The sequence below is a fragment of the Babylonia areolata genome, chromosome 12, assembly GCF_041734735.1.
Source record: "Babylonia areolata isolate BAREFJ2019XMU chromosome 12, ASM4173473v1, whole genome shotgun sequence".
Lineage (NCBI taxonomy): Eukaryota > Metazoa > Mollusca > Gastropoda > Neogastropoda > Buccinidae > Babylonia > Babylonia areolata.
This window is the reverse complement of record NC_134887.1, coordinates 34,242,121-34,268,887: the sequence shown is the minus strand read 5'-3', so window position 1 is coordinate 34,268,887 and position 26,767 is coordinate 34,242,121. Positions and strand designations below refer to the sequence as shown.

The following is a 26,767-nucleotide window of genomic DNA, read 5'->3' as shown; positions in this document are numbered from 1 at the left end:
TTTTTTTTGTTTTGGGGTTGTTGATGTTTTTTGTGGTAGGGGCATGGGGGGGGAGGTTGGGGGGGGGGGATTCTCATCAATGGGAACTGCTTATCTTTTCTGTAAAGATGATGGGGGGGGGGGGGGGCAGGGGGATGCTTCTAGTGACAGACAGAAAGAAATATTGACAGAATCATGAAATCAGTTCTAGCAGTGTGAGGTTATTCATGTGTAAAAGTAAGCATGGAAACTAGTATGACTGTCGTCCCCTATGAGGGAGAAAAGGGAAAAATCTTCACGCTCACAGACGTTGCGTGGAGTGGAGACACATTTCTTGAGCCTTTGTTTGTCAGCCTCTTTGGGTGACAGGGCCCTCATTGGAAATGTCAGACACACATTATGATTATTACAGTGGGTCCTTGCATTATGAAACTACATTTCCTATATTGAACAATATCTGGCATGTGTAGGGAACAGAGAGAAGTTAAAAGTTCTTGAAGCCCTGTCGTGGTGGTGTTGGTCTTTTTTTTCCCCCTAGGAGTGTCTTTTGATGGCAGGTTACTTTACAGAAGCGGAACTGTCATAGCAAAGGTCATGAAACATTAGCAGTCACCAGTATTGTCAGCAGAATTTATTTTGGGAGAGAAAACTTGGATGTTAACAGAAGACTGGGAGGTGTGGGTGGGGGAGGGGAGGGGGAGAGAAGAAAGCATTCCAGCTGTATTGTGACAGCTGGACGACAGCAGATTGTGACCGGGTTGTCAGTGTTTTGTTGTTGGAGAGTTGGTTTGGTGTGGTGTGGATGCCACCCTCCCTGTGTGGCCAGGGAGGACAGACAGCTGTGGTTGATGTGTGTGTCAAGTGTTAATGAGGTTTGTGTGTGTGTGTGTGTGCTGTGTTCCAGTGGGTGACAAAGTGCCAGCTGACATCCGTATTCTGCAAGTCCATTCCACCACCTTGAGGATAGACCAGGCCATCCTGACAGGTACACTGCTCCCTGACCTGTGTGTGTGTTGTGTGTGTCTACATGTGTGTGTGTGTGTGTGCGTGCGTCACCACCAGTACAAGGGAGATGACAACATGCAGCTGATCACAGAAATTATTTGAATATTTTATTATTACTGGTCATATGTAATCAGCTCTAAGCAGCTCAGTATGGACTGGTGTCTGTTTCACCCCTTTCTGGTTGAATGGACTGGTCTACCAGTTGTGTAAATTTTGAGTCACGTGTGATGAAATTGCTTGTGCTCCAGTTTAATGTTTTTGTTTGTTTTGTTTGTTTTTTTGTTTTGTTTTTTTAATTCATTTACTGTTAGTTTGAGGAGAAATATAATCAGAATAATTGTGTTATCTCAATAACAGAAATTAAGTGCAGTGAAGCCTTTGATACATACCTATTTAAAAAAAAAACAACCAAAAAACAACTGTTAGATAGTTAGATGTGTGGTGAGGTTTGGAGAGAGGGGGTGGAAGAAATGTCATCAGAAAGTAGATTTTGGGGGGGGGTAGTGAACATGGTCTTCATGGTGCCTGTGGTGTGTGTGGTGACAGGAGAGAGCGTGAGCGTCATGAAGCATTCAGACCCCATCCCTGACCCACGAGCCGTCAACCAGGACAAGAAAAACCTGCTCTTCTCTGTAAGTGCACGCACGTTCCACCCTGATGGCTGTCTCATGTGCTGTGGAAGCTTGTGCTGTGTTAAATGTGTCTGAACTTGTTTATTGAATTATGTTAATTTGTGTTGTGCTGTGAGTGAAATAGCTTAAAAAAAATTTTTGTTGTTGTTGAATTTTACTGTCGCCTTTTTATCAACAAGTATGTCAGTAATTTCTCTTTTTATTTCTCATGTTTAGCACAGCTGCTTGACGTCAAGTTGTTTTTTAGTTGTTGTTTTTTTGTGTGATTTTTTCTTGTGTGTATGTATGACTTCAGGTTGTTGATGATGCTGCTCTTGTGGGGCGCGTTCACTCTCAGAAATGGTATCTCACTCTAACCCATTTTTCATTTGTCCAAAACAGGGAACCAACATTGCGGCTGGAAAATGTAAAGGCATTGTCATCGGCACTGGTTTAGCCACGGAAATTGGTGAGACACTGTTTGCATTTCAAGTCATTGGGGTGGGAATGGGCATTTTAGGATCAGAGCTCTTTATCAACTGATTTGGAGCATTTTGATTGACATACTACACAAGTTGACTTGCTTTCCTTTGAGCAAGTAAATTGATCAGGGAGAAGATGATGCATCCTTCACTTTTCACTTTCAGTGATGATGAAAAAAAAAAGAAACAAGTTGGGTCAGTCTGTAAAGAAGTGTTACTGTCTGCTCCTTGAGATGTTGATGTTGAAAAGAAAACATTTACAGTGTATTTAATGATACAGAATAGAATCACCAGCCTTACAGACAGAACGTTTGTCAAAAGAAAAGAGTCCACTCTGTGAAGCGGCAGTGGTTACATGATGGTGCTGTGCTGTGTGCTGACAGGAAAGATCCGTAACGAGATGATGGACACAGAACAGGAGAAGACCCCACTGCAGCAGAAACTGGACGAGTTCAGCAACCAGCTGTCCAAGGTTGGTACCATCTTCAGGATATTACAGGGGGGAAGAGGACCACTTTTATCCATGTCCTCTATGGTTGGGGTTTGACCTTCAGTAATGATAGGCGCTACAGCCGAGTGGTAAAATCAATGGACTTTTAGGGTCTTGAATTGAAATGCTGGTCTCAGTATCTGTCAAGTTAAGAGAGAGGTGGGTTTTTTATCAATCTCCTAGGTCAGCAGATATGCAGACCTGCTCATGCAGAAACCCCTTTGTGTGTATGCAGATACAAAAGATCAGTTACGCGTGTCAGATATCCAGGAATCCATGTCGGCATTTGATGGGCTGTGGAAGCAAGAACATACACAGCATGTGCATCCCCTGATTATGAGTATGGCTGCCGATGTGGTGGTGTAAAAACAGTCATCAACATAAGAGGCCATTCATGTTCATGTACCAGTGAACATGGGAATGGCAATTCTTGCATGCAGAAGATGACCCCCAGTAACTGTTGTAAAGCACCTTTGGATCTGAGCTCTTTATCTACTTTGGAGCATGTTGATGCCTGATGCCTGTATGAGTAGTGGAGCATTTTTATGTTATCCTTCGGACCTTGTCCCAACTGGGGTTTTGTTGGCGGTTGTTTTGTGAAGAGATCTCGGAAGGTGCAGGCAGTTCATATTGGGAGGGAAAATGCCAGAAACAGCCAACCTACGGCCTGCATGATATTGACTGTATATGTGTTTAACTTCATATCATTGCATTGGCACTTTGATCTATTTATTCTCCTTTAGAACTGAGCAATTGATAATGTTGTATTTCATGTTTCTTTCCCTGAAATACTTTCAAGACTAAATGACAACATCACAAATGAGGTTACTGTATTGTGACAACACAGAGGACAAATGGAATGTGTGTAGAAAATACCAGGAATGCAACAGTGTTGATGTGTTTGTGTGCTGTGTGCCTCAGGTGATCACCATCATCTGTATCGCTGTGTGGGCCATCAACATCGGTCACTTCAACGACCCTGCCCATGGTGGATCTTGGATCAAGGTAAACACACGCAGTGTGGCATGGGAAATCCATTGACCCCAAACATGTCAACCCCTCTCCTCTTGATTTTTTGTCTGTTGATAAATGAAGAAAGATGGTTCTGACAGTCTTGACAAGAAGAGTTTTGTGACACTCGCAGCTTGCTACTTAGCTTCCTTTATCCTTTGTTGAAAGGGGATCGGTTTTCTGGTTGGGTGGAACTTATGATGACACAACATTTTCAATGCTAAATTTCATGTGATTTCCTAAACCACCCAGTTTTGATTGAGCTTCACTAATCTGTGGTGTAAGGAGTGAAAAGAAGACGGTATCATCTATCTGACCAGCAGTTCCAAGGGATACTTGGGAAGGGAGAGATTGATAGCACTTGACATGTCAGGATGTGTGTGTGTGTGTGTGTGCAGGGTGCCATCTACTACTTCAAGATCGCCGTGGCCCTGGCTGTGGCTGCCATCCCTGAGGGTCTGCCCGCTGTCATCACCACCTGCCTGGCTCTGGGTACGTCCCTCTGTCTTCGTGTGTGTGTGTGTGTGTGTGATTTTATATTTGAAATCTTAACCCTGCTACGTTTGACAAAAAGCTGTTTCACTTTTAATCATCTTGATTTTATGATTAAAATTCGCACTCCACACTCAACAGAACGTTGATGAGGAGGAGGATACGCAAACTGATATAGCGCCTATCTTCGGTAAGAGACCAAACTGTAAGCACTTAAAAAACACAGTCATTTTCAAAAGTGGTCTTACTTTCAGTCATCTGACAGGAGCATCGCCAAAGGCAGACTGGAGAGGGGTGGGAGGAAGAGGGTTGTGTTTTGGGGTGGTGGTAGTGATAGGTGGCAGGGCCAAGCGGAGCTGAGTTCAGTTCAGTTACTCGAGGCGTCACTGCGTTCAGACAAATTGGTATACACTACACCACATCTGCTAAGCAGATGCCTGACCAGCAAGGTAACCCAACGTGCTTTGTCAGGCCATGAGGGGGAAGAAAAAGTGCATAAAAAAGTAAATGGACACATCATTAAATTAATAGATAGATAAATGAATAAGATAAAACTGTCAGCAGACAGATAATGGAATAAAATGCAGGGGGGGGGTGGGGGGGAGAATAGATGAACAAAACAAAATAAAACAACAATAATGATAATAAGTAAATAAGCAAATAACTGTAAGTACACACACACACACACACACACACACACACACACACACACACACACACACCTATATACACTCACATGTATGCGTGCGCATGCGCACAGAGCTCCCCTGACAGGTGTGGAGAGGAAAATGACGTGTGTTGTGACCGCCAGGTACCCGCCGCATGGCCAAGAAGAATGCCATCGTGCGCAGCTTGCCCTCTGTGGAGACCCTGGGTTGCACCTCGGTCATCTGCTCTGACAAGACGGGAACGCTGACCACCAACCAGATGTCCGTCTGCAAGCTGTTCATCTTCAGTCAGATCGACACCAACCAGATCAAGACCACGCAGTTCGAAGTCACCGGATCCACATACGCCCCCGAGGGAGAACTGTGAGTGGGTTGATGGGGGGACGGTGTGAGTGTGGACATGTGAAGTATTGTGTCACTCTTTTTGTCACAACAGATAGTTGTGTGTGACATTGGAGCTGCTCTCCCCAGGGAGAGCACATTGCTAACAATGAGAGCACCACCCTTCTGTAAAAAAAAAAAAAAAATTTTCTGCCTGTGAGTGTATTGGTTTCCCCATCAGAGTGGATTTTTCTACAGAATTTTGCCACGGAAAACCCTTTTGTTGCTGTGGGTTTTTTACGTACACTAAGTGCATGCTGCATGCAGAACTTTTTCAGCTCTTCTAAATGACTGGCGTTCAGACCAACACACAAGGTTTGGTGGAGGTGGAGAAAAACTTGTGGGATGAAAATCTTGTACAGTAGGTTTGTTGCTTTGCAATTAGAAATATAATCATTGACCGGTTTTGTGAAAAATGTGTCAAAAAGTTGTTTGGTTATCGGCCGTAGCTATTTTTGTTTTCTCCGCATAGGTGGATAGTAGTTTGCACAGGACAGGAATCGGACTCCCTGCCGGAGTCTGAACTAGTGCAAGGTTTTGTGTGCTGCTAACACTGGATGGCAAGCACCAGTTTTGTCTCCTGCACACACGTGGGCCCTGGTGGTAGTAGTGCTTTGTCAGTGAAGGTGTTTTGTGTCTGTTCTTTCTGTACGAGATTTTCGCCTTGAGTAATAGCAAACGTGATGAGTGTGTGTTTGTGTATAAGTGTGTGTTGGAGTTTGTGTATGATGGTGTGTTGGAGGTGGGGGTAGGAGGGGGGCGGAGGAGGTAGTTAATAGGGGATATAGAGAGAAAGGAAAACATTGAAAAGTGGAATCCACAATGGGTGATGTCTGGGTAGTTAACAGGGGATATAGAGAAAAAGGATGACGAAGAACAGTGGAATCAGCATAGGGTGATGGTGTGTGTGGACAGTTGAGGGGGGCCGGTGATGTAGTTAACAGGGGATATAGAGAGAAAGGATGACGAAGAACAGTGGAATCAACATAGGGTGATGGTGTGTGTGGACAGTTGAGGGGGGGCCGGTGATGTGGTTAACAGGGATATAGAGAGAAAAGATTATGTAGAACAATGGAATCAACATAGGGTGATGGTGTGTGTGGACAGTTGAGGGGGGGCCGGTGATGTAGTTAACAGGGGATATAGAGAAAAAGGATGACGAAGAACAGTGGAATCAACATAGGGTGATGGTGTGTGTGGACAGTTGAGGGGGGGCCGGTGATGTAGTTAACAGGGGATATAGAGAGAAAGGATGACGAAGAACAGTGGAATCAACATAGGGTGATGGTGTGTGTGGACAGTTGAGGGGGGGCCGGTGATGTGGTTAACAGGGATATAGAGAGAAAAGATTATGTAGAACAATGGAATCAACATAGGGTGATGGTGTGTGTGGACAGTTGAGGGGGGGCCGGTGATGTAGTTAACAGGGGATATAGAGAGAAAGGATGACGAAGAACAGTGGAATCAACATAGGGTGATGGTGTGTGTGGACAGTTGAGGGGGGGCCGGTGATGTGGTTAACAGGGATATAGAGAGAAAAGATTATGTAGAACAGTGGAATCAACATAGGGTGATGGTGTGTGTGGACAGTTGAGGGGGGGCGGGTGATGTAGTTAACAGGGGATATAGAGAGAAAGGATGACAAAGAACAGTGGAATCAACATAGGGTGATGGTGTGTGTGGACAGTTGAGGGGGGGCCGGTGATGTGGTTAACAGGGATATAGAGAGAAAAGATTATGTAGAACAATGGAATCAACATAGGGTGATGGTGTGTGTGGACAGGTACCAGAACGGGAAAAAGGTGAAGGCCAGTGACTACCCTGGTCTGGAGGAGCTGTGCACCATCTGCGGCATGTGCAACGACTCCAGTGTGGACTACAATGAGGTCAGCAGCTGCTTTCTGTCCTATCTGATCAAAGCCCTTTGTGTGTGTGTGTGTGTGTCTGTCTGTCTGTCTGTCTGTGTGTGTGTGTGTGTGAGGGGAGAGGGAAAATATTGGTGTTATGGAAGATGGAAACAAAATGCATAAATTATCTTTAATCTGGCATTTGTTTCTCTTGTATTTTTATTATAAACCAAGAAGAAGCTGTTAGCCCAGTTCAGTTTGACTGATTGATGATATAGATACTTATATAGTGCTGATCCTCGGTCGGAGACAAAGCTCTAAGCACTTAACAAACATGGAGTATTTGCACAACAGGCTGCCTACCTGGGTAGAGCTGACTGACAGCTGCCATTGGGCGCTCATCATTCGTTTCCTGTGTCATTCAGTCGGGTTTCAGTCATGCACACATACACTCTCAGACAGACATGTTTCATTTTACGTGTATGACTTTTTGTTTATTTACCCAGCCATGTAGGAAGCCATACTCCGTTTTCGGGTGTGTGCATGCTGGCATGGTTTACAGGATCTTTAACATGCATATTTGATCTTCTGCAGAATGGGGCTGGGTTTTTTTTTGTTAGTTTGTTTTTTTAATCAGGTAGGTAACTAGTTTTGTGTGTTATTGCTTTGAACTTATTTGTTGTCAACATGTGAAAGAAAACATGTTGCTTACCTCTTTGTAAAATGATTTATTGGCTTTGAAAAGCAGTGCCTTGTTACTGTCAGAATAATTGTCTGTGGAAAAGCTGGCGAGTGGTTTAAAATGTCATAACCAAAATTGTGAGGCTCCAGGGTAAACAAAAACTGGCACTGGCCAGGAGCAGGTTGTTTCTGCAGAGCTGTCTTGGGGTTAGTCTTTCAGAGGAGTGACATATGCAGGGTGCGCTTTGCATGTGTGACAGAATTCATGCTTAACAAAAGAGATGTCCGTTGGCTAGAATGGTACTGAGGAATCCTCCATGGCAGGAAAATAATGCACAGAGCTTAACTTTAAAAACAAAAATTGTATAAATTTTTATATTTTTTTTAATAGTTGGAACAGTGTAGTAAAGCATGTAAACCAAGCATTGATGATTCCATACAGAGAAGTTCAGTTGACATAATAAAAAAAATTATAAAAAACCACAAACTGCAGTAGAGACAAGTGAGCCTTTAGACCCGCAGTGTACACCAGTGGCTGAAGAAAGCATGTGTATGTATGTATATGTGTTTGTGTCAGACCAAGGACATCTATGAGAAAGTGGGAGAGGCCACAGAGACGGCCCTGACGGTGCTGGCGGAGAAGCTGAACTTCTACAACACGGACAAGAGCGGTCTGAACAAGCGCGAGATGGGCACGGTCTGCAACCACGTCATCCAGGTAACAGGCCTCAGGCTCCAGGAGTAATGATGATGATGATGATGATGATCAGGGGTACTTGACTAGCACTCTCTCCAGGAAACTGCTCTGGGTGCTTTACGAAACACAACATACTACACACAATGCGTTACAACAGTGTTATGTATACACACAAAAATGTATCTGACAGACTCTACCTACCCATTAAACACAATGCATACATATATATATATATATATATATATATATATATATATATATATATATATATATATATATGTATATACAATTATACCTGTACCCCACCTTGCATATGCACAGGTTAACACGCATACACATTCGAACATACACAAACACATGAAAAACACACGTAGAAAGGCCAACTTTTTTTTTCTTCACCATGTCAGTGATACTTTTGATTTTGTAGCAACATGAGGTGTGGAGAAGGAGGGTTCTGTCAGAACAGATATTTTTGTTTTTCATATCACAGTGACAGGTCCTGCTTCCTTTGTGTCTTCAAAGTGTGACAGGGCTGGGTTCAGCAATAGCTGTTTCAGCAGCACAAAGCTTGCTTAGCATTAAACAATTGTTCCTTAAGTCTGTGGACTTGGCATGGTAGACTTGGGAAAACTGTCAACACTAAGCACACTTAGCGCTGCAAAGAGCGCTCATGCAACCCAGCCCAGGTCAGCATGGTTTTCCCAGATAGAGAGCAAAAAGTGGAACATTCCTTTCCCAGAGACTGGCCATAGCAGTGTTAGTCAGCCCTGGTTTGTGTTGGAAGAACCAACTTGTAAGGTCTGACTGGTGTTTCACAGGACATGTGGCGCAAAGAGTTCACCCTGGAGTTCTCCCGTGACCGCAAGTCCATGAGCGTCTACTGCGTGCCCAACAAGCCCACACGTGTGCCCGGCGGTGCCCGCATGTTCGCCAAGGTGGGTCTGTCTGTCAAATAACGAGGAAAGAAAATTGTGTATCTTGTGAGTGAATTTGTGAGAGAAAGAGAGAGAATGTATGTGTGTGTGTATGCTGGCATCGTTGATTTGTCAAGTTGTGTACCTTGTGAATGGAGAGAGTTAGCACTTTTTGCTGTATGTTGATCATTTGAAGGGCATGGTGTGTGTATGTGTTTGTTAATCATTTGATGTGCATGGTGTGTGTGTGTGTGTATGTTAATCATTTGATGTGCATGGTGTGTGTGCGTGTGTATGTTAATCATTTGATGTGCAAGGTGTGTGTGTGTGTATGTTAATCATTTGACGGGCATGGTGCATGTGTGGTGCAGGGAGCCCCTGAGGGTCTGCTGGACAGGTGCACTCATGTGCGCATCGGCAGCAACAAGGTGCCCATGTCCCCGGCTATCAAGAACGAGATCATGAAGCTGACCAAGATCTATGGAACAGGTAGGGAGGGGTGGACGGAAGGAAGGCTTGTTGCTGGTTGCTTTACTAGTAACCTGTGTGACTGAGCTGACTTGTCTGTGGTGGGAAAAGATGAGGGAGGTGTGTGTGTGTGTGTCTGTGTGTGAGTGTCAGGGTAGATATATATGTGAGTGTGTGTGTGTTTTTCAGGTGGTCGTTGTCTTCTGTGTTTGTGTGTGTGTGTTTATTTTTCCAGATTAGCAACCACCTATGTAATTGGTAATTTATTGAAAGTTGTGCAAATTTTATGCTTCAGTTTGATTCGATATAGATTTGCTAATATCAGAGCAGACTTGATTATAATGTGTGAAATATGTAATATGATGTTATATATATATATATATGATACATTGTTATGTATTCTTTACTTCATGATTTAAAAAATTCTAATTCACATGCATCATACTGAAAGAAGTGTGCCATTATTACCATCAGTGTGTTTCTTTGATCTTCTTATTGGTGTCTGTCTGAACTTTCCATTCGTTGACACAAGACAGACAGTGCCATTGAAACTGTGTCATGAAAGAGCTGCCTGTCACTTAGAAAACAGGCCATGTGCACAGCAATGCAAAGAGAATGTGAGGGATCAAATCAAGTGCATTAGAGCAACCTGTAACGGGCACTTGATTCATGTATGTAGGATGTCGGCTGTGACTGAGCTTCCCCATATAAACACTGTGTGCCTGTATATATACAGGTTGGGGAACTCTCAGTGGATCCACTATTTCAGTGGAAGAGCAGTTGATTTCAGAGGGATTTTTTTTTTCAGTGGAAAAAAACAAAACAGAACTTCTTAAAAACCTGTTAAAAATCACTAATTGCCCCTGCACCCCACCAGGGGCCTAAGGCAGCCCCTGGACGACCCTGGCAGATTTTCAGAGGAAACTCTCCTGGACAGTTACCCAGCCTGATATAACTTAGTGACCCAGTATAACCCAGCGACCAGTGACCCAATGTAAGCCGGTGATCCAGTATAACCCAGTGACCAGTGACCCAATGTAAGCCAGTGATCCAGTATAACCCAATGACCCAGTATAACCCAGTGACCAGTGACCCAGTATAACTTAGTGACCCAGTATAGCCCAGTGACCAGTGACCCAATGTAAGCCAGTGATCCAGTATAACCCAATGACCCAGTATAACCCAGTGACCAGTGACCCAGTATAACTTAGTGACCCAGTATAGCCCTGTGACCAGTGACCCAGTATAACCCAGTGACCAGCGACCCAGTATAGCCCAGTGACTAGTGACCCAGTATAACCCAGTGACCATTGACTCAGTATAAGCCAGTGACCCAGTATAACCCGGTGACCAATGACCCAGTATAAACCAGTGACCCAGTGTAACCCAGTGACCCAGTATAACCCAGTGACCAGTGACCCAGTATAACCCAGTGACCAGTGACCCAGTTTAGCCCAGTGACTAGTGACCCAGTATAGCCCAGTGACCAGTGACCCAGTATAGCCCAGTGACCAGTGACCCAGTATAGCCCAGTCACCAGTGACCCAGTATAGCCCAGTGACCAGTGACCCAGTATAGCCCAGTGACCCAGTATAGCCCAGTGACCAGTGACCCAGTATAGCCCAGTAACTAGTGACCCAGTATAACCCAGTGACCAGTGACAATTGACTCAGTATAAGCCAGTGACCAGTGACTCAGTATAAACCAGTGACCCAGTTTAACCCAGTGACCCAGTATAACTTTGTGACCCACTCAGTATAAGCCAGTGACCCAGTGTAGCCCAGTGATGACCAGTGAAGATGTGTACAGGTCGGGACACCCTGCGCTGCCTGGCTCTGGCCACCATTGACAACCCCCCACGCCGTGAGGATATGGACCTGGAAGACTCCCGCAAGTTCATCGAGTATGAGGTGTGTGCAGGGTCCGCAGCTTCTGTGGCAAAGGGGGGTGGCATCAGTGTCTTGTCCCTTTGACAAGGGAAAAGTTGATATCGGCATTGGAGGGAAACACCTGTGTTTCTGGGCTGGTGGAATATTATTGTCTTTGATTTTGCAGCGTGCTGTGAATTGAAAATTATTACCATGGTGCGTTTGATGCGACACCTTTTCAGTGATTTTTAAGTCCTGCATTCACACACACACACACTCACACACACACACACACACACACACACACACACACTTTTCTTTGTCTCTCTCACTCACGTACACACATGCATCCAAGCACATGCACATACTTACTTGTATAGAACTGAATAAAGCCTCATGAGAGTAGAGTTTAGGTAACCTTGCAATCCATTGTTAAGTATCTATGGAAAAGTATGGAGAAAGCTGAATCTTGAACCAGAGGTGTGTTTCTTAGTCACATCCATTACCTCCAGAAGAGTATGGAGAAAGCTGAATCTTGAGCCAGATGTATGTTTCTTAGTCACATCCATTACCTCCAGAGCAGTATGGAGAAAGTTGAATCTTGAGCCAGATGTATGTTTCTTAGTCACATCCATTACGTCCAGAGCAGTATGGAGAAAGTTGAATCTTGAGCCAGATGTATGTTTCTTAGTCACATCCATTACCTCCAGAACAGTATGGAGAAAGTTGAATCTTGAGCCAGATGTATGTTTCTTAGTTAATCCATTACGTCCAGAGCAGTATGGAGAAAGTTGAATCTTGAGCCAGATGTATGTTTCTTAGTCACATCCATTACCTCCAGAACAGTATGGAGAAAGTTGAATCTTGAGCCAGATGTATGTTTCTTAGTCACATCCATTACCTCCAGAACAGTATGGAGAAAGTTGAATCTTGAGCCAGATGTATGTTTCTTAGTCACATCCATTACCTCCAGAGCAGTATGGAGAAAGTTGAATCTTGAGCCAGATGCATGTTTCTTAGTCGCATCCATTACCTCCAGAACAGTATGGAGAAAGTTGAATCTTGAGCCAGGTGTATGTTTGTTAGTCACATCCATTACCTCCAGAACAGTATGGAGAAAGTTGAATCTTGAGCCAGATGTATGTTTCTTAGTCACATCCATTACCTCCAGAAGAGTATGGAGAAAGTTGAATCTTGAGCCAGATGTATGTTTCTTAGTCACATCCATTACCTCCAGAAGAGTATGGAGAAAGTTGAATCTTGAGCCAGATGTATTTTTCCCAGACAGGCCCATGTGCATAATTAACATATCCCTATGTATGTGTGTGTGTGTGTGTGTGTGCAGACGAACATGACGTTTGTGGGAGTAGTGGGCATGTTGGACCCTCCCCGTGAAGAGGTGATGGGCTCCATCAAGAACTGCCGTGGTGCTGGCATCCGTGTCATCGTCATCACCGGTGACAACAAGGTGGGCCCACCTACACCTGGCCTTTTGTTCCCTCTCTTTGTTCAGGGGACATTGTGTCCTGGTTTGTTTGTTGAGACTTTTCCTTGCTTTCTCTTTGGCCTTGTTGGTGGTGCTTTTTTGGTGCTTTTTTTTCCACCCCGGTTCATTTGGGATGATTTCATAGTTCGTTTGATATATTAGTATATCTTCTTTTTCGAATGATTTTGTCTTAATTTATATGTGATCTTTGTATGTCTTCTTTCTGGTTGGTTGATATTTCTCCTTGATTTATTTCTATATTATAGGATTGTGTTTATTTGAAATTTATTTCTGTTGAGTTCAGAATAGAAGCACATGCTAGAATTTCTTAGGAAGATCGGAGTTGTTGTTGTTGTTGAATGATTCAGGGGGGTTTTGATGGCATTGTTGTCACTGTCCAGAAATAACTTTTATTCAGTTTTGCCCACAGCAGAATTTTAAAGAAGAGCAGTGATCCAAGAGTGGTATCATTTGTGAAGTAATGCGACTGACGGACTGCTGTGTGTTGTGTGTGTGTGTGTTTGTCAGGCCACAGCTGAAGCTATCTGCCGACGCATCGGGGTGTTCTCGGAGACTGAGAACACAGAGGGCATGGCCTTCACTGGGCGCGAGTTTGACGAGTTGCCTCCTGAGGACCAGCGAGCGGCTGTCATGAGGGCCCGCCTCTTTGCCCGTGTGGAGCCCGCCCACAAGAGCAAGATCGTGGAGTACCTGCAGGCTGAGGGGGAAATCTCCGCCATGGTGAGTGCGAGGACTGGCACTAGTGTGTGCGTGCCTGGGTACAGTTTAAAGGAAAGCATGTGGATGCTCTCAAACACACATTTATGCATAGGCATATGCAAGTGCAAACACACACACACATACACACACACACACACACACATATACACACACACACACATACGCACACGCACGCACACACACGCGCACGCACGCACACATGCGCAATTGCACAAACACAAACATGCGCACACATGGACACACACTGACTGCACACTGTCTGCTGTCACTGTTTGTGAAAGGATATACGGTTGAGAAAGAAAGTGAAGAGCACATGACTGTTGCAGACAGGAGACGGTGTGAATGATGCCCCCGCCCTGAAGAAGGCTGAGATTGGTATCGCCATGGGATCCGGAACTGCTGTTGCCAAGTCTGCCTCTGATATCCTTGACTGTTGTCCAATTAAACTGTGTTTGTAGGGGAGGCGAAGTATGCAAAACGTGATAGTAACAAGGCAGGTTGCTTTCAATTTGTCTGAAAGCATTTATCTACCAGTTCACTTATCTGGGGGTTGAAGAGGGGGCAGGGGTAAAAACAGTGACAAGAAAATAAGTAACTGTCGGAACGTTTGGAGAGAAATCCGTCTTCCGTGGTTTGGTTGTTGGCTGTGATGTGCAGACCATTTTAATCATTGGATTATCTGATGATGCCCATGCAGTTTTCTCCACCCCTTGTCAACATTCCATTGATTCCTGCCCCAGGTGTGTGTTTCTCCCCCCCTGTCTGTGGGTGCGGCCGTGTTCAGTCAGATTGTGCTAGACTGGTACACGGTTTACTGCTCAAACAACTGAGACAGAATGTGGACTATTTTGGATTCCTTTGGGGGCATTTTGCTTGTGTCTTTGTGCTGAGAGTTTGTTTCAACCCTACCTTTTTTCTTCTCATTGACAGAAAGTAACTTGGAAAGAACGGTGTAATAATCTCATGTTTTGTTGTCTTCTTCTTTTTTAAATAGTATGGACAAATGATTACTCATCACACAAAGTGATTTCACAAATGAATAGATCCCTCCAGTAGCCACCAAAAAATAAAATGAATTTAAAAAAAAAAATTTTTAATATTTAAAATGTATTCCTGTCCTTGAAAAAACAAAATGGTTCTGTTAAATGTCTGATAAAGGAAAGAAAAAGGGGAGGTGGGGGGATGTACCTATACATCTCTCTCCCTGGGAGGGGGAAAAACAGCCCCACAGACTGGTCCAATGAAACGTCTCACCCAAAAAACAAACAAACAAAAACAAAACAAAAAAAGAGCTAAACAACCAGGGACAGTTATATGGAATGAGGAGAGGTCCAGTGACTCTCCAACAAGGCCATGTTACAGACTGGCAGGTGGAATAATAATGACAGCATACACTTCTCTCCGAGAGCTTTGGGCGCTTTACATGAAAAAGAAATTTACGAAGTACATGAACCATTCTCTTTTTCCCTCACCCCCCTTTCCTGGCACCCCTCTCTCATTCCTCATACATGCAGAGTAAATTGGCTGGCATGGGGCAGTGTTGTAGAAGTAGAAAGCCCAGGGTGCTTACAGACCGGCTTTGAAAAGATGAGTTTTCAGTGAAGAGCCAAAAGGCAGAGACCAGAGTCGGAAGGACGGATACGATGCGGAAGGTTGTTCCTCTGCTAGGTCTGTCTGGTGGTGTGCTGTGTGGACGTTGTTTCGCTGGCTGTGTGTGTTGTGGTGTGTGGACATTTGCTCCTTGACAGACAGGCGCAGTAGCTGAATGGTTAAAGCGTTGGACTTTCAATCTGAGGGTCCCGGGTTTGAATCACGGTGACGGCGCCTGGTGGGTAAAGGGTGGAGATTTTTACGATCTCCCAGGTCAACATATGTGCAGACCTGCTAGTGCCTGAACCCCCTTCGTGTGTATATGCAAGCAGAAGATCAAATACTCACGTTAAAGATCCTGTAATCCATGTCAGTGTTCGGTGGGTTATGGAAACAAGAACATACCCAGCATGCACTCCCCCAAAAACGTGGTATGGTTGCCTACATGGCGGGGTAAAAACGGTCATACATGTAAAAGCCCACTTGTGTGCATACGAGTGAACGCAGAAGAAGAAAAGAAGTTCCTTGACAGCGGTGCACAGATGGTGCTGGCGGACGACAACTTCTCCACCATCGTGGCGGCTGTGGAGGAGGGCCGCGCCATCTACAACAACATGAAACAGTTCATCCGCTACCTCATCTCCTCCAACATCGGAGAAGTCGTCTGGTCAGTGCCACTGCTTGAAGCTGGCAGGGCTGTTGCTGTTGTGTCCTGTCAGTGAGGGGTACAGAGGGTGTTTTTAGGGGGTGGGAGGGAAAAAGTCTGCAAGAATGGGGAAAGAGACACAAGCAAACGCAAAACAACAACAACAACAAAAACAGATGAAAGTCTATTGCAAATATCTCTTTGGTCGCACTTTTTCATATCAGTGTAATTTTAGGAAATGGAGTGTTTGAAGTGATTTTTGTGTATGTGTGTGTGCAGGTGTCATAATATTCCATTTTGTTTTATGAGATCCAATTTTAATTGGTTTTTAGGTTGAATTTTAGTTTAGAATAATGGTGCTGTTTCTTGATATCACCTGTGATCAGAAAGAGGTCAAAAAGATTGAAGATTGTTGTCCAGCGTTTTCTGGTGTTACTTGATATCTCCCTTGCTCCAAATGGAGTCAAAGGATTGAACCTTGATGCTCGTTGTGCAGCATTTTGTGATGTTAGACATCCCCTGTGCTTCCAAAGGGGTAAAAGGCCTGAATCCTGGTGCTTTGTTGTGCAGCATCTTCCTGACGGCGGCCCTGGGCATCCCTGAGGCGCTGATCCCCGTGCAGCTGCTGTGGGTCAACCTGGTGACTGACGGCTTCCCGGCCACCGCCCTGGGCTTCAACCCTCCCGACCTGGACATCATGGCCAAGCCACCCCGCAACCCCCGCGAGGGCCTCATCACCGGCTGGCTCTTCTTCCGCTACATGGCCATCGGAGGTGAGAGGAACTGTTGCTGTTCTGGAGCTTTGAAAAAATTTGCACTGAGCAAAATGAGAACACTTACTGTGCCATGACCCACTGATGCAGAGTCTTGCAGGGACCTGATGACATGGGTCACAGTGTGTTCAGTTAAAACGATTTCAAGGGGGAAATTTCCTATCATTGCTGTACCATAAACTTGCCATATCTGGATCATTATCACTTTTCAGGTTTTGTTTTTGAAAGAGTTTTGGAAGGAAGTGTTTGACGAAGAAGGAAGGGAAGGATTTTATAAGTTTGACTCAATGCAGGGGTTTTCTGGGAGTGAGTTCAGTGTGGACACTTTTTTTTTTTTAAAGGGCAACATTTGGTATAAAGATATCTGTGCCTGATAGTTAGAAATATATTCTTTCACTAAAAGCAGTGAGAAAGGTGTATTTTAAAAAATTGCTTTCACTTTGTGGTGATTGACGGAGGATTTTACCAGATGAGGGTTTTGAATATTATTGTTCAGTGTGGTGATAATGATGAAATCCATGGTAACTGGGTTTTGAATCAGTGAGCTGTGTGTTGTGCAGTGTACGTGGGCTGCGCCACTGTGGGAGCTGCCGCCTGGTGGTTCATGCTGTACGACAAGGGCCCCCGCCTCAACTACTACCAGCTGGTGAGATGCTTGTTGTCTGCCCTTTGTCCTCCCTTCCTGCAGGGCTGGCTTAGCAAGAAAACATGAAGTGGTCGGTGACTGTTTGGGCTGTAGAGTTCAGAATGGTGACAGTTGTCAGTAACAGTGGATTTTCTTATAAAAGATAGGGGAGGGGGTGTAGGGGGGGGTGGTGGAGTAATTGCCATCCGTATGCCAGTGAGGCGTAGAGAGCCTGTGGACTTGGCTTAACTCTGCAGGTGTTACGCTGAATTTCAGTCCTCTCCATTGTTTTTCCTATGCTTTATCATCTACTTTGGGATTTTTAAAAATTGTCTACTCATAGTGAAAGCAAAAAACTTGAAATGATGACCAGTTTATCCCATTTTTTAGTTTATATTTGGTTAAATTGATCGTGTTAATTATTGTATAAAAACAAAAAAATGTTGGTATTTCATGAAAAGCTGTTAACAGTGTATGTAGCAATGTCTTGTTTGCCTCCAAGAATATTAAAACAAAGTGGGTGGTTTCCAGACTTGAAATGTCTCTTTTCCTAGAATATTGAAATGGGCCATTTCCACAGCTGAAGTGTTGAGAGTAGTTTAGGGCCTTGCATTGTGATGATTGTGTGGATGCCTTGTAAGGATGAAGCGTTGTGCTGTAAGTGTTCTTCACCAAGGCACGGACCCCAGGGGGGTTGTGGACAGCACCACATGCAGACAGGTCCGGCAAATGATGTGATGGTAGTCCTTTTGGGGGTTGCTGTTTGTTGTGGAATGACCAGCAGTTTTGGGTCACAGAGTGGTGGTGTGTGATGACCAGCAGCATGGTAGTCTTGGCCTTGTACGGCCCTAGAAACTGTGTTAGTCGCTTCATATCCTGCTTATGTTTCTGCTAAATATCCAACGCATAGATTAACAAGACTGTGTGCGTGACCGTGTTTGGTTGAAGAGTGTGTGGACCAAACACGAAAAAAAAAAAGAGAGAGAAAGAGAAAAAAAAAGACTGACATGTGTAGAGATGAGAGATTTGCATGTCAGATGGTGTGAAGACATTGTAGAACCAGAGTGGTGGTGAGTGGTTGTTGTGGTGTGAGGTTTGAAGAGAGACAGAGAGAGGCTGTGACAGTCCAGAGAGGACTGATTGACACCTCTTGGCCAGTGGACTGTGTGTGTGTGTGCTGTGAAGGACCACAGTGCCTGCATGCAGCAGTGTCCAAGTCTGAACATGCCGTGGGTGACGTGACACGTTGCTTGCTTGTCAAGATAAAAAGCTACACGCTCACTTGAAAAAGGGCACAGAGGAATCAGTGTTGTGGATGTGGAACAAACTGATTTCTGGAAGGACCAAAAATAAAAAGAAAGACAGGTAATGGATGATAAGAGAAAAACGAGATGCATGTGATGAGTGTGGGGGGAAGAGAACAAAACAGGGGGTGACGAGTTGCTGTGTTGGCGCCGTTTTCAGACGCACCACATGCAGTGCCCAGCAGAGCCCCGGATGTTCAAAGGGATCGACTGCAACATCTTCAGCGCTCCCGAACCCATGACAATGGCTCTGTCTGTTTTAGTAACCATTGAAATGCTTAACGCCCTCAACAGGTAACCTTATTCTTTTCAGCCCCTCCTCCTCTCTCCTTTTCTGGCAACCCCTGAACCCCCCACGCCCCTGCCCCTATCTGCCGCCCCCTCCCCCCGTCCAGCACTCTGCGTCATTAACTCCATGATTTCCACAGCTGCTGATCCCCCCATCTCCCACTTTCTCTGTCCTCATCCGTTATGGCTTTGGTTTCTGCACAACGCTTTTTGTGCAGGAGCCATGCTTGGGTTTTGTGTTGCGCGTTCTTTCCCTCTCAGCCCCTTGCCTGCTGCAGCCTTTTTTTTTCTTTTTTTTCCCCCCCCACCGTTTCATTCTTCTTTTCTCCTGTTTCTTCTGCCAGAAGTGTGTTGGAAGTGGAGGGGTGGGAAGGTATTGTTGTTGTCAGCAAGGAAGCTGTTGCCACACATGGTAAAGGTGTAGGAATTGGGTTTAGTTTCGATGATTATGGATGATGGTCTTCAGCTAGCTCCTCCTCCCCCCTCACCTCCATCCCCACCCCCCACTGTGGGGACAGACAGCAGTGTCCCTGTCTGGACGTCAGTGTGGTGACAGTCTGTCCTTCCTGGCGACACAGGTCTTCCCCCGGCCCCCCCGGTCCACCCTGGCTTCTGTCACTGCTGCGCATCATCAGCACTAACCTTGCTTTCCACAGCCCTGTCACCACCACCACCACCACCACCCGCATTGTGAGGGCGGTGTGTGTGGGGGAGGGGTAGGTGTTCCTGACCTTCCTGTGATGTCTGGGGGTTCCTCTGTCGTGGTTGGTTCCTGTGGAGGAGGCTTGAAATGGTCCCCCCCTCCCTCCCTTTCTTCTCCTGGTTTGTTTCTGTTTTATTTTTTTGGTCGTTCTGCTCACTTTGTTGTCTCTGACAAAAAAAACTCCTTCTGCAAGTCTTGTCTGCCAGTGTTTTGGCCTTGTGGTTTGTTGGGAGTTCCAGTCCATCGTTTCTCCACCACCATCATCGTCATCCATCTACCTTGGAGTTTTTTGCTGTTCTTTTTTAATCCTTCAAGATCACCCCCGAGGGTGGAAGAAGGACGCATGGGTGTTGTGTAGTGTTGCGGGAGGGAGGGAGGGAGCATGAGGATTAACCCCAGTGTGTCTGACAGACCCACCAGGCACAGTGCCTGGCTCAGGACGAGATGTTTGCCGGCATTGACTGCGAGGTGTTCAATCACCCCAAGCCCATGACCATGGCCCTCTCCGTGCTGGTGGTCATCGAGATGCTCAACGCGCTCAACAGGTGAGGGTGACCACTTGTAGGAGCTGGGCTCGGCTCGGTTTGTCGCAGCCAAGCTGCGCCCAGCTTCATTGCATGCATGCACGCACAAAACACGCCAGCCTTTTTTTTTTTTTTTTTTTTTTTTTTTCAAAAATGGAGCTGACGTTGTCTCATCTCCCTGCAGGAAGTTTTCTCCTTCTCTCCTCTTCCTGTTTTCTTTTCTTCTTTGCTTTGTCTTTCTCTTTTCCTGACTCACTCTCTCTTTGTCTTTTGATCCCACAACCCTCATGGCCTTTAAGTTCAGCCGTTAGGTCTGTCATTATTGGAGAATTAGCTCTTTTTTTCTTTCTTTTTTTAAGTTGTTTCATTATTTGAGGAGAAAAGATGTCAAAGGTGAGGGGGTGGGGACCAGGAATGGGGCAGGGAATTGGGAACAGGAAGTGAAAGAACGATGAAGTAGGTTGAAATCAGTGAGATGTTTTGTATAGATTTTGTTTACTGGATTTCTTCTGTGGATTTTTTTTTTTTTTTTTTTTTTTTTTTAACTTGACATTTTGTTGTCGGGGTTTCTTTTAAGAATTTTCTTGCCATGGTGTTGTTCAGTCAGCTGTCTGGTTTTCATCTCTTGAACTCAGCTGATTTATTTTCTTTTGTTTATTTTTGCTGTCTTTATGAAAGAGGTTACATTTCTTTTTCCTTCTGTTTCTGTGTAGGTTATGTGTCTTTTTCATCTGTTTCTGTGTAGGTTACATGTCTTTTTGCATCTGTGTTGATGTGTTAACTTTGAATTTTTAGTGAAAGAGTGACAGGAGTACACAAATCTGTGTGTGTGTGAGAGAGAATGTGGGCGTGAGTGAGGCAGATATGTAAACCTGTGAGAGAGAGCAGGAGTAAGGGGGCTGTAGGATTTGGCCAAGGAACACTGTGGTTTCTGTGCTGAGAAGTGGGGGACATTTTCTGTGTGCATTCTGAACTTGTACACTGTGTATGTACTGCTAGCTTGTCAGGGCCTGGCTGCTGTCAGTCAGCCTGTCACAGCTCTGTAGTGGCTGGCACTGCCTCTTCTTTCCAGTTATTAGCATTATCATCATTGTTATATTCCTCCCGCCAATAGTCTGTCTCTGTCCTGTACTGATGTAGTCTTGGCACTGTAACCGTGTCCTCTTCTCTTTTTCACCTTCATTTCTGGGCTTCTCTCTTTTTACACCTGTCTCTCTCTATCCTCTCTCTCTCTTCTCACTTTCAATCTCTCTCTCTCTCTCTCTCTCTCTCTCTCTCTCTCTCACTCTCACTCACTTTGTCTCTCTCTCTCACTTTCAGTCTCTCTGTCCTCTCTCTCTCTTCCTCCCTCTCTCCCACTTTGTCTCTCTCTCTTTCTCTCTCTCTCTCTCTCTCTCTCTCTCTCTCTCCCCTCTTACTTTCTCTCTCTCTCCTCTCTCTCTCTCTCTCTGTATAACCACGGCCTTGCGTGTGACAACCTATGCTCACTAAAGGGGGAAAAAAAAAAAGCAGCCACAAGATATTGCCTGACCAGTGTTTCTAGCACGTGAACTGTGATGAACCTCACTCATCCAGCTAGAGCAATGAGCAGTGGTGTTCACTTTCCCCTCTTTCTGGATGTTTGACATAACATCATGTGGGCAGTTCGCGTTCCCTTTTGCATGGTCATAGGACCTTGCACGCTAAAGGGGGTGCCAGATGGACTTTAGGACAGCTTTGACTTAAAACAAAAAAAGAAGAAAAAACGAGAGAAAAAAAATTTTGCAGTCAAAATTAATTTTGGTGCGTTTGACAGCGTAAAGTCGCTAGTTTCTGTAAATGAGTTTCCGGAACTTGAAGGAGAGACTCTTGAGATCAGACAGAACCTACACACTGTGTGCATACATTGATGGGGTAATTTTTTGTTGCAGTGCTCATTAAGAAAAGGGAAGAGTTAAAGATACTACACATATATATTGTTTGTGTACAAGGTTTTGAAAATTAGTTCCATTGCACAAGAAATCCAAAAGCATTATAAAAAAAACAACTTTTAATGCCCTTTTTGATATATAGCCATCTGAGGTGTTCTCTATACACCACACATTCCTTTGAAGCACATTGGCTTGCACAAAAGTGGGTAACTGGTGATGTTGATGATCAGCCAGTGATGTTATTTGGCCTGTGGCCAGAGTTTTGCAAGACAGGTAGTCAGAGGTGAAAAGGGTCTTTCACCGATCTACTTGGTGCCGGAAAAAAACAACAGAAAGGCATGAAAAAGAAGGAAAGAAGAAGAAGAAAAATCAGTGTCCAAGGCAACCCCCTTTGGTGTTGAAGGTTGTTGAATGTAAGGTTTGGGTTTGAGAGTTGACAAACTTCCTGCATGAAGTGAGGTGCGTGTGTGTCGTGTGGCCTGTCAAGTGGACACCCTTACCTGTGTCTGAGTGTGCATCCATGACAATTACTTAGATAGTATGTGTAGCTTTGGCTTGCATTTACACACCTGTAGATGTGTGTGTGTTTGATGATCTGTTCATGTAACCATGGCAGTCACGTTTCAGGCTTCAGAAGCTGCTTTCTCTTGGCTGATTGATCTGTGATGAAAAGACCATATGAAAAGAAAATATTTCACTGTTTGGCTATACTATGGTTCCTTGGCTGATCGATCTGTGATAAAAAGGCAATATGAAAAGCAACATTTTTCACTTTTTGGATGATCTGTGATGAAAATACAATATGAAAAGAAAATATTTCACTGTTTGAATATACTATGGTTATGGGATTCATCTTTGTTTGTCTCCCCCCATTGTTTTTTCCCAAACCTAGTTTACAAATTTGTAGATACAGTCAAAAATGATTTCAAGCCGTTACATCAGTTGATTTAGATATCAGTTTCTTGTCAGCTGCAGAAAGAGAAATAACCATATTCATTTCCCAGCCAATCAGATTAGCATTGGATGTTGAGATTCATATCAAATCATGCTTATAGCCCAGTTGACTTCAAAGGGGCCATTTCGAGGATGCAGAGATTCAGGAGAAGAAAAAAAAAACAAGAAGAGGGGCTTTGGGAAAACAAGTCATAGCTGGTGTCTGCATTGAGATCAGTTGTTTTGAAGTCGAGAAATACAAATAAAAGAAAAAAGTAAAGTTTCAAGTTATAAGTGAAAATAATCTTGTCAGTTTCTGAAGCCTGAACTCTAGAATGGGGTGGGGGTTGGTTGGTTGGTTGGAAGTGGCCGAGACGAGCACTGTGACGCATGGATGACCCAGCACAGCACGGTGTTGGACGCCAGCAGTGGTCTTTCCCACCCCTCTGTATTCCTGGAGCATGTTGAGGGGGGGAAGGGGAAGAGGGCAGCAGATTGAAATGTGAGGGGGGGGTGAGGGGGAGTACTTTGTTGTTGTGGCTGTGGCGCTGACTGACTGCCCCGTCCCAGTAATGCTGCTTGCCTGGCTGTAGTGAGTCGGGCCTATTAGCGCTCTTTGACGCACACCCACAGGTATCGTATTGCTGCTTCATGGTCTCCTGCCTGCATCTTTTCTCTCTTCCTGTTGTCTCTGCAGTGCAGTGGAGGTGATTTGGGGTTTTTTTTGTGTTGTTGTGGGGGGACTTTCTTTCCCAATCTTGTTTTGATCTATTTGTTTGTTTACTTCCTATGGCACTTGCAAGTAAAATGAGACCAGCTAAATAGATAGAGCAGACTATTCACTAAAAGAGACTTGTCTTGGGGAGGAAAAAAGTGGTTACTTACGTAAAAATGTTACTCATCAAGTTGCTTTGGATGAATCCACCAAAAAAAGGAAAAAAAGAAGAAGTTCCAGAAAGAAATACATGGATTGTTTGGTTGCCTTAAGTTATGTGCATCAGGCATTTGAAAATTGTGTTCCAGGGACTGCCCAGACTGGGTATATCTGTCCTCTGGACATTGCTGTGTATGTGTGCATAAAGAGACGGGCACTAATGTTGTTGAAGGTGTGGCAAATGTAGTCCTGTTTTCCGGCACAAGATCAGGCTGGTGAAGTGAGTGCAGTATGAAGCAGGAACTCCGTTTTTTTTTTCCTTTTTGTCTTTGCACTGCGTTGATTGAGACTCCTGTAAAAGTGCAGCGTATCATGCAGGAGGAATGTACAGGACAGGAGTGGAGTGATGGCCTAGAGGTAACGCGTCCGCCTAGGAAGCGAGAGAGAATCTGAGCGCGCTGGTTCGAATCACGGCTCAGCCGCCGATATTTTCTCCCCCTCCACTAGACCTTGAGTGGTGGTCTGGACGCTGGTCATTCGGATGAGATGATAAACCGAGGTCCCGTGTGCAGCATGCACTTAGCGCACTTAAAAGAACCCACGGCAACAAAAGGGTTGTTCCTGGCAAAATTCTGTAGAAAAATCCACTTCAATAGGAAAAACAAATAAAACTGCACGCAGGAAAAAATACAAAAAAAATTGGGTGGCGCTGTAGTATAGCAACGCGCTCTCCCTGGGGAGAGCAGCCCAAATTTCACACAGAGAAATCTGCTGTGATAAAAAGAAATACAAATACAAATACTCGGTCCTGTCAGGTAGTCTCAAACTGGACTGGATACCATGGAGGCCCTCCCAGCACCATTGGGGCTGCAGCAGAGCAGAGCATGCGTGTGGCTGCCTGTGGAAGTGGGGTGCTGGTGTTTGAGTGACACCAATGGAGGAGCATTGAACTGGCTGTTGTTTTTTTTCCTATCGGCATAGCTTTGTGCATTCTTCAAACATAAAACAAACAAAAGTCTTAGACTTTGAAAAAATCAACAGGAAAAAAGTCACCTGTTATTGAAAGAAATGTTATTGTCAACTTTCAGCAGATGGTGTTTGTTGGAGAATTTGAAGTTGAGGTTGTAATACTGAAGAAAGGTTCTATTTTATTTGCAAGTGCCCTTGTAACTTATTCTGTTGGGGAAAAAAATCAAGCCAAATTGTTTACAAATTTAACGCTTGTCCAAAAAATCTGTTTTCATTTGATTTGTGATTATTAAAAAGAAAGGAAAATTCAGTATGAGCAAGCGTTGAATTGAATCTTCAATTTTCAGTATTGTATTTGGTAATGGGTTGAACTTTGATTCTGTTGTTGCATCTTTCTCTGGTCTTCTGGCGTGGAGTTTTTCAGCTGGTTGCCTGGCCCATCTTGGGGAATGTTGGCAATGAATCATGTTGCCTGCTGTCTTCACCACCATCATCATTGAATCACATCCTTTCTCCCTCTCCCCCTGCCCCCTACCCTGCCTCTACACTCCCACCTCCCAGGTTCCAACCACCCTCTTTGCTGTGTTTATCCACCCACAACCCCTTTCACTTTATGTGTGTACACATTTGTGTGTTCCTTGTATCTAACATCCATATGTGTGTCAGAGACCTTACAGTGACTAACAGTTTGCTTTAGTTCACTAGTGTTTGTGTGTTCATAAAATGTATGTGTTCAGTATGGAGGTATTAAAAATGTCCGCTTCTTGCAGTGGAAGATGTGGTTTCTTGTACTCTTGACGTAGATCATACCGTGCCCAGTTCTGGGGCATGCTGTAAAGTGTCCATGGGTTTTGTCAAGTCACGTGCAGTGTGGCTCACAACCCTTAGAAATCCCAGTCAGTTAACTACCCTATGCAGGGTGAGTGCTTGGTTTGTGGACAGTGAGTACAGTGCTTTCCCCCCCGTTTCCTCAGCCACATGCTGTGTACATGTGGTGCTTTGAGAATGAGCTGTGTTGGGCAGAGGGGGGACAAGCTGTACCTGTACTGAACCATCTTCCTTGTCTCTGTACTGTCCTTGTATGTCTCATCATGCCAGAGTTTGTTGTTTTTTTTGGTGGGGGGTTGTTCACATATCATGATTATCTGGAGATCAAAGTATGTGTGTTTTCAGTGTGACCCTAGTATGCGTCCACATGGTGCTTTCATGTCAGTGGCCTGAATCGGAAAGAATGCCACGAAGAAAGACTATTGAAAGAAACACTTGGTCTGTACCATCAGCAATTAATGAAACATGCAGACTTTTTCTGTGTGTCGTTTATGATCCAAAGTCTTTGCATAACTGTGGGATAACTCAGAGAATGTGTCATGACCAGTTTTACTGCTGGAAGGAAGGCCCGATGTGCCTGAAATAGATTGCAGGATTCAGAGTGAAGATTTTAGATCCAGGCCATCAGGTCACATGCGCAGAAAAGACGGATACTTGCGGTGACTGAGTGCACACATACTTGACTTGTCTATTTTCTTGTGCTGCAGTTCCAAGTTGGTGTTCCCATCTGTCATGTCAAAAAGTGCTGTGTTGGAGTGTAAAACATTGACATTTCTCTTGGTGAACCTCTCTGTAGCGTGGTAATACATGTCAGTTCTCTGTGGTTTGTCAGGCTGCAGTTGACTCATGAGGGAGACCATAGAGCAGTAGTTTTTTTAAAGTGTGGGGGAGGGTGGTGATGGTGGAGCAAACAAACAAGGTCATGAGGAAAGAATTATGTATGTGGGGAATTGTTCCTTTTGATGGTGAAAAGGTTTCT

At 44.6% G+C, this 26,767-nt stretch overlaps 1 protein-coding gene across 4 annotated transcripts in view; it reads left to right on the top strand.

Annotated features, from left to right (window-relative positions):
* The window catches only part of LOC143288561 (sarcoplasmic/endoplasmic reticulum calcium ATPase 1-like), an 84,821-nt gene that overhangs the window by 23,815 nt on the left and 34,239 nt on the right, over positions 1–26,767 (top strand). For 3 of the 4 annotated variants that reach the window (XM_076597163.1, XM_076597165.1, XM_076597162.1), the window contains exons 6-24: positions 884–964; positions 1,531–1,616; positions 1,998–2,064; positions 2,461–2,549; positions 3,489–3,572; positions 3,977–4,070; positions 4,882–5,101; positions 6,903–7,005; positions 8,225–8,365; positions 9,163–9,279; positions 9,630–9,747; positions 11,536–11,636; positions 12,940–13,062; positions 13,609–13,821; positions 14,148–14,242; positions 15,953–16,078; positions 16,628–16,830; positions 17,391–17,476; positions 18,920–19,053. In XM_076597163.1, the coding sequence (XP_076453278.1) occupies positions 884–964; positions 1,531–1,616; positions 1,998–2,064; positions 2,461–2,549; positions 3,489–3,572; positions 3,977–4,070; positions 4,882–5,101; positions 6,903–7,005; positions 8,225–8,365; positions 9,163–9,279; positions 9,630–9,747; positions 11,536–11,636; positions 12,940–13,062; positions 13,609–13,821; positions 14,148–14,242; positions 15,953–16,078; positions 16,628–16,830; positions 17,391–17,476; positions 18,920–19,053 (2,281 nt within the window). Of the gene's footprint in view, positions 1–883; positions 965–1,530; positions 1,617–1,997; positions 2,065–2,460; positions 2,550–3,488; positions 3,573–3,976; positions 4,071–4,881; positions 5,102–6,902; positions 7,006–8,224; positions 8,366–9,162; positions 9,280–9,629; positions 9,748–11,535; positions 11,637–12,939; positions 13,063–13,608; positions 13,822–14,147; positions 14,243–15,952; positions 16,079–16,627; positions 16,831–17,390; positions 17,477–18,919; positions 19,054–20,161; positions 20,296–26,767 lie in introns of all 4 variants that reach the window. The other variant, XM_076597164.1, reaches the window with a different exon arrangement.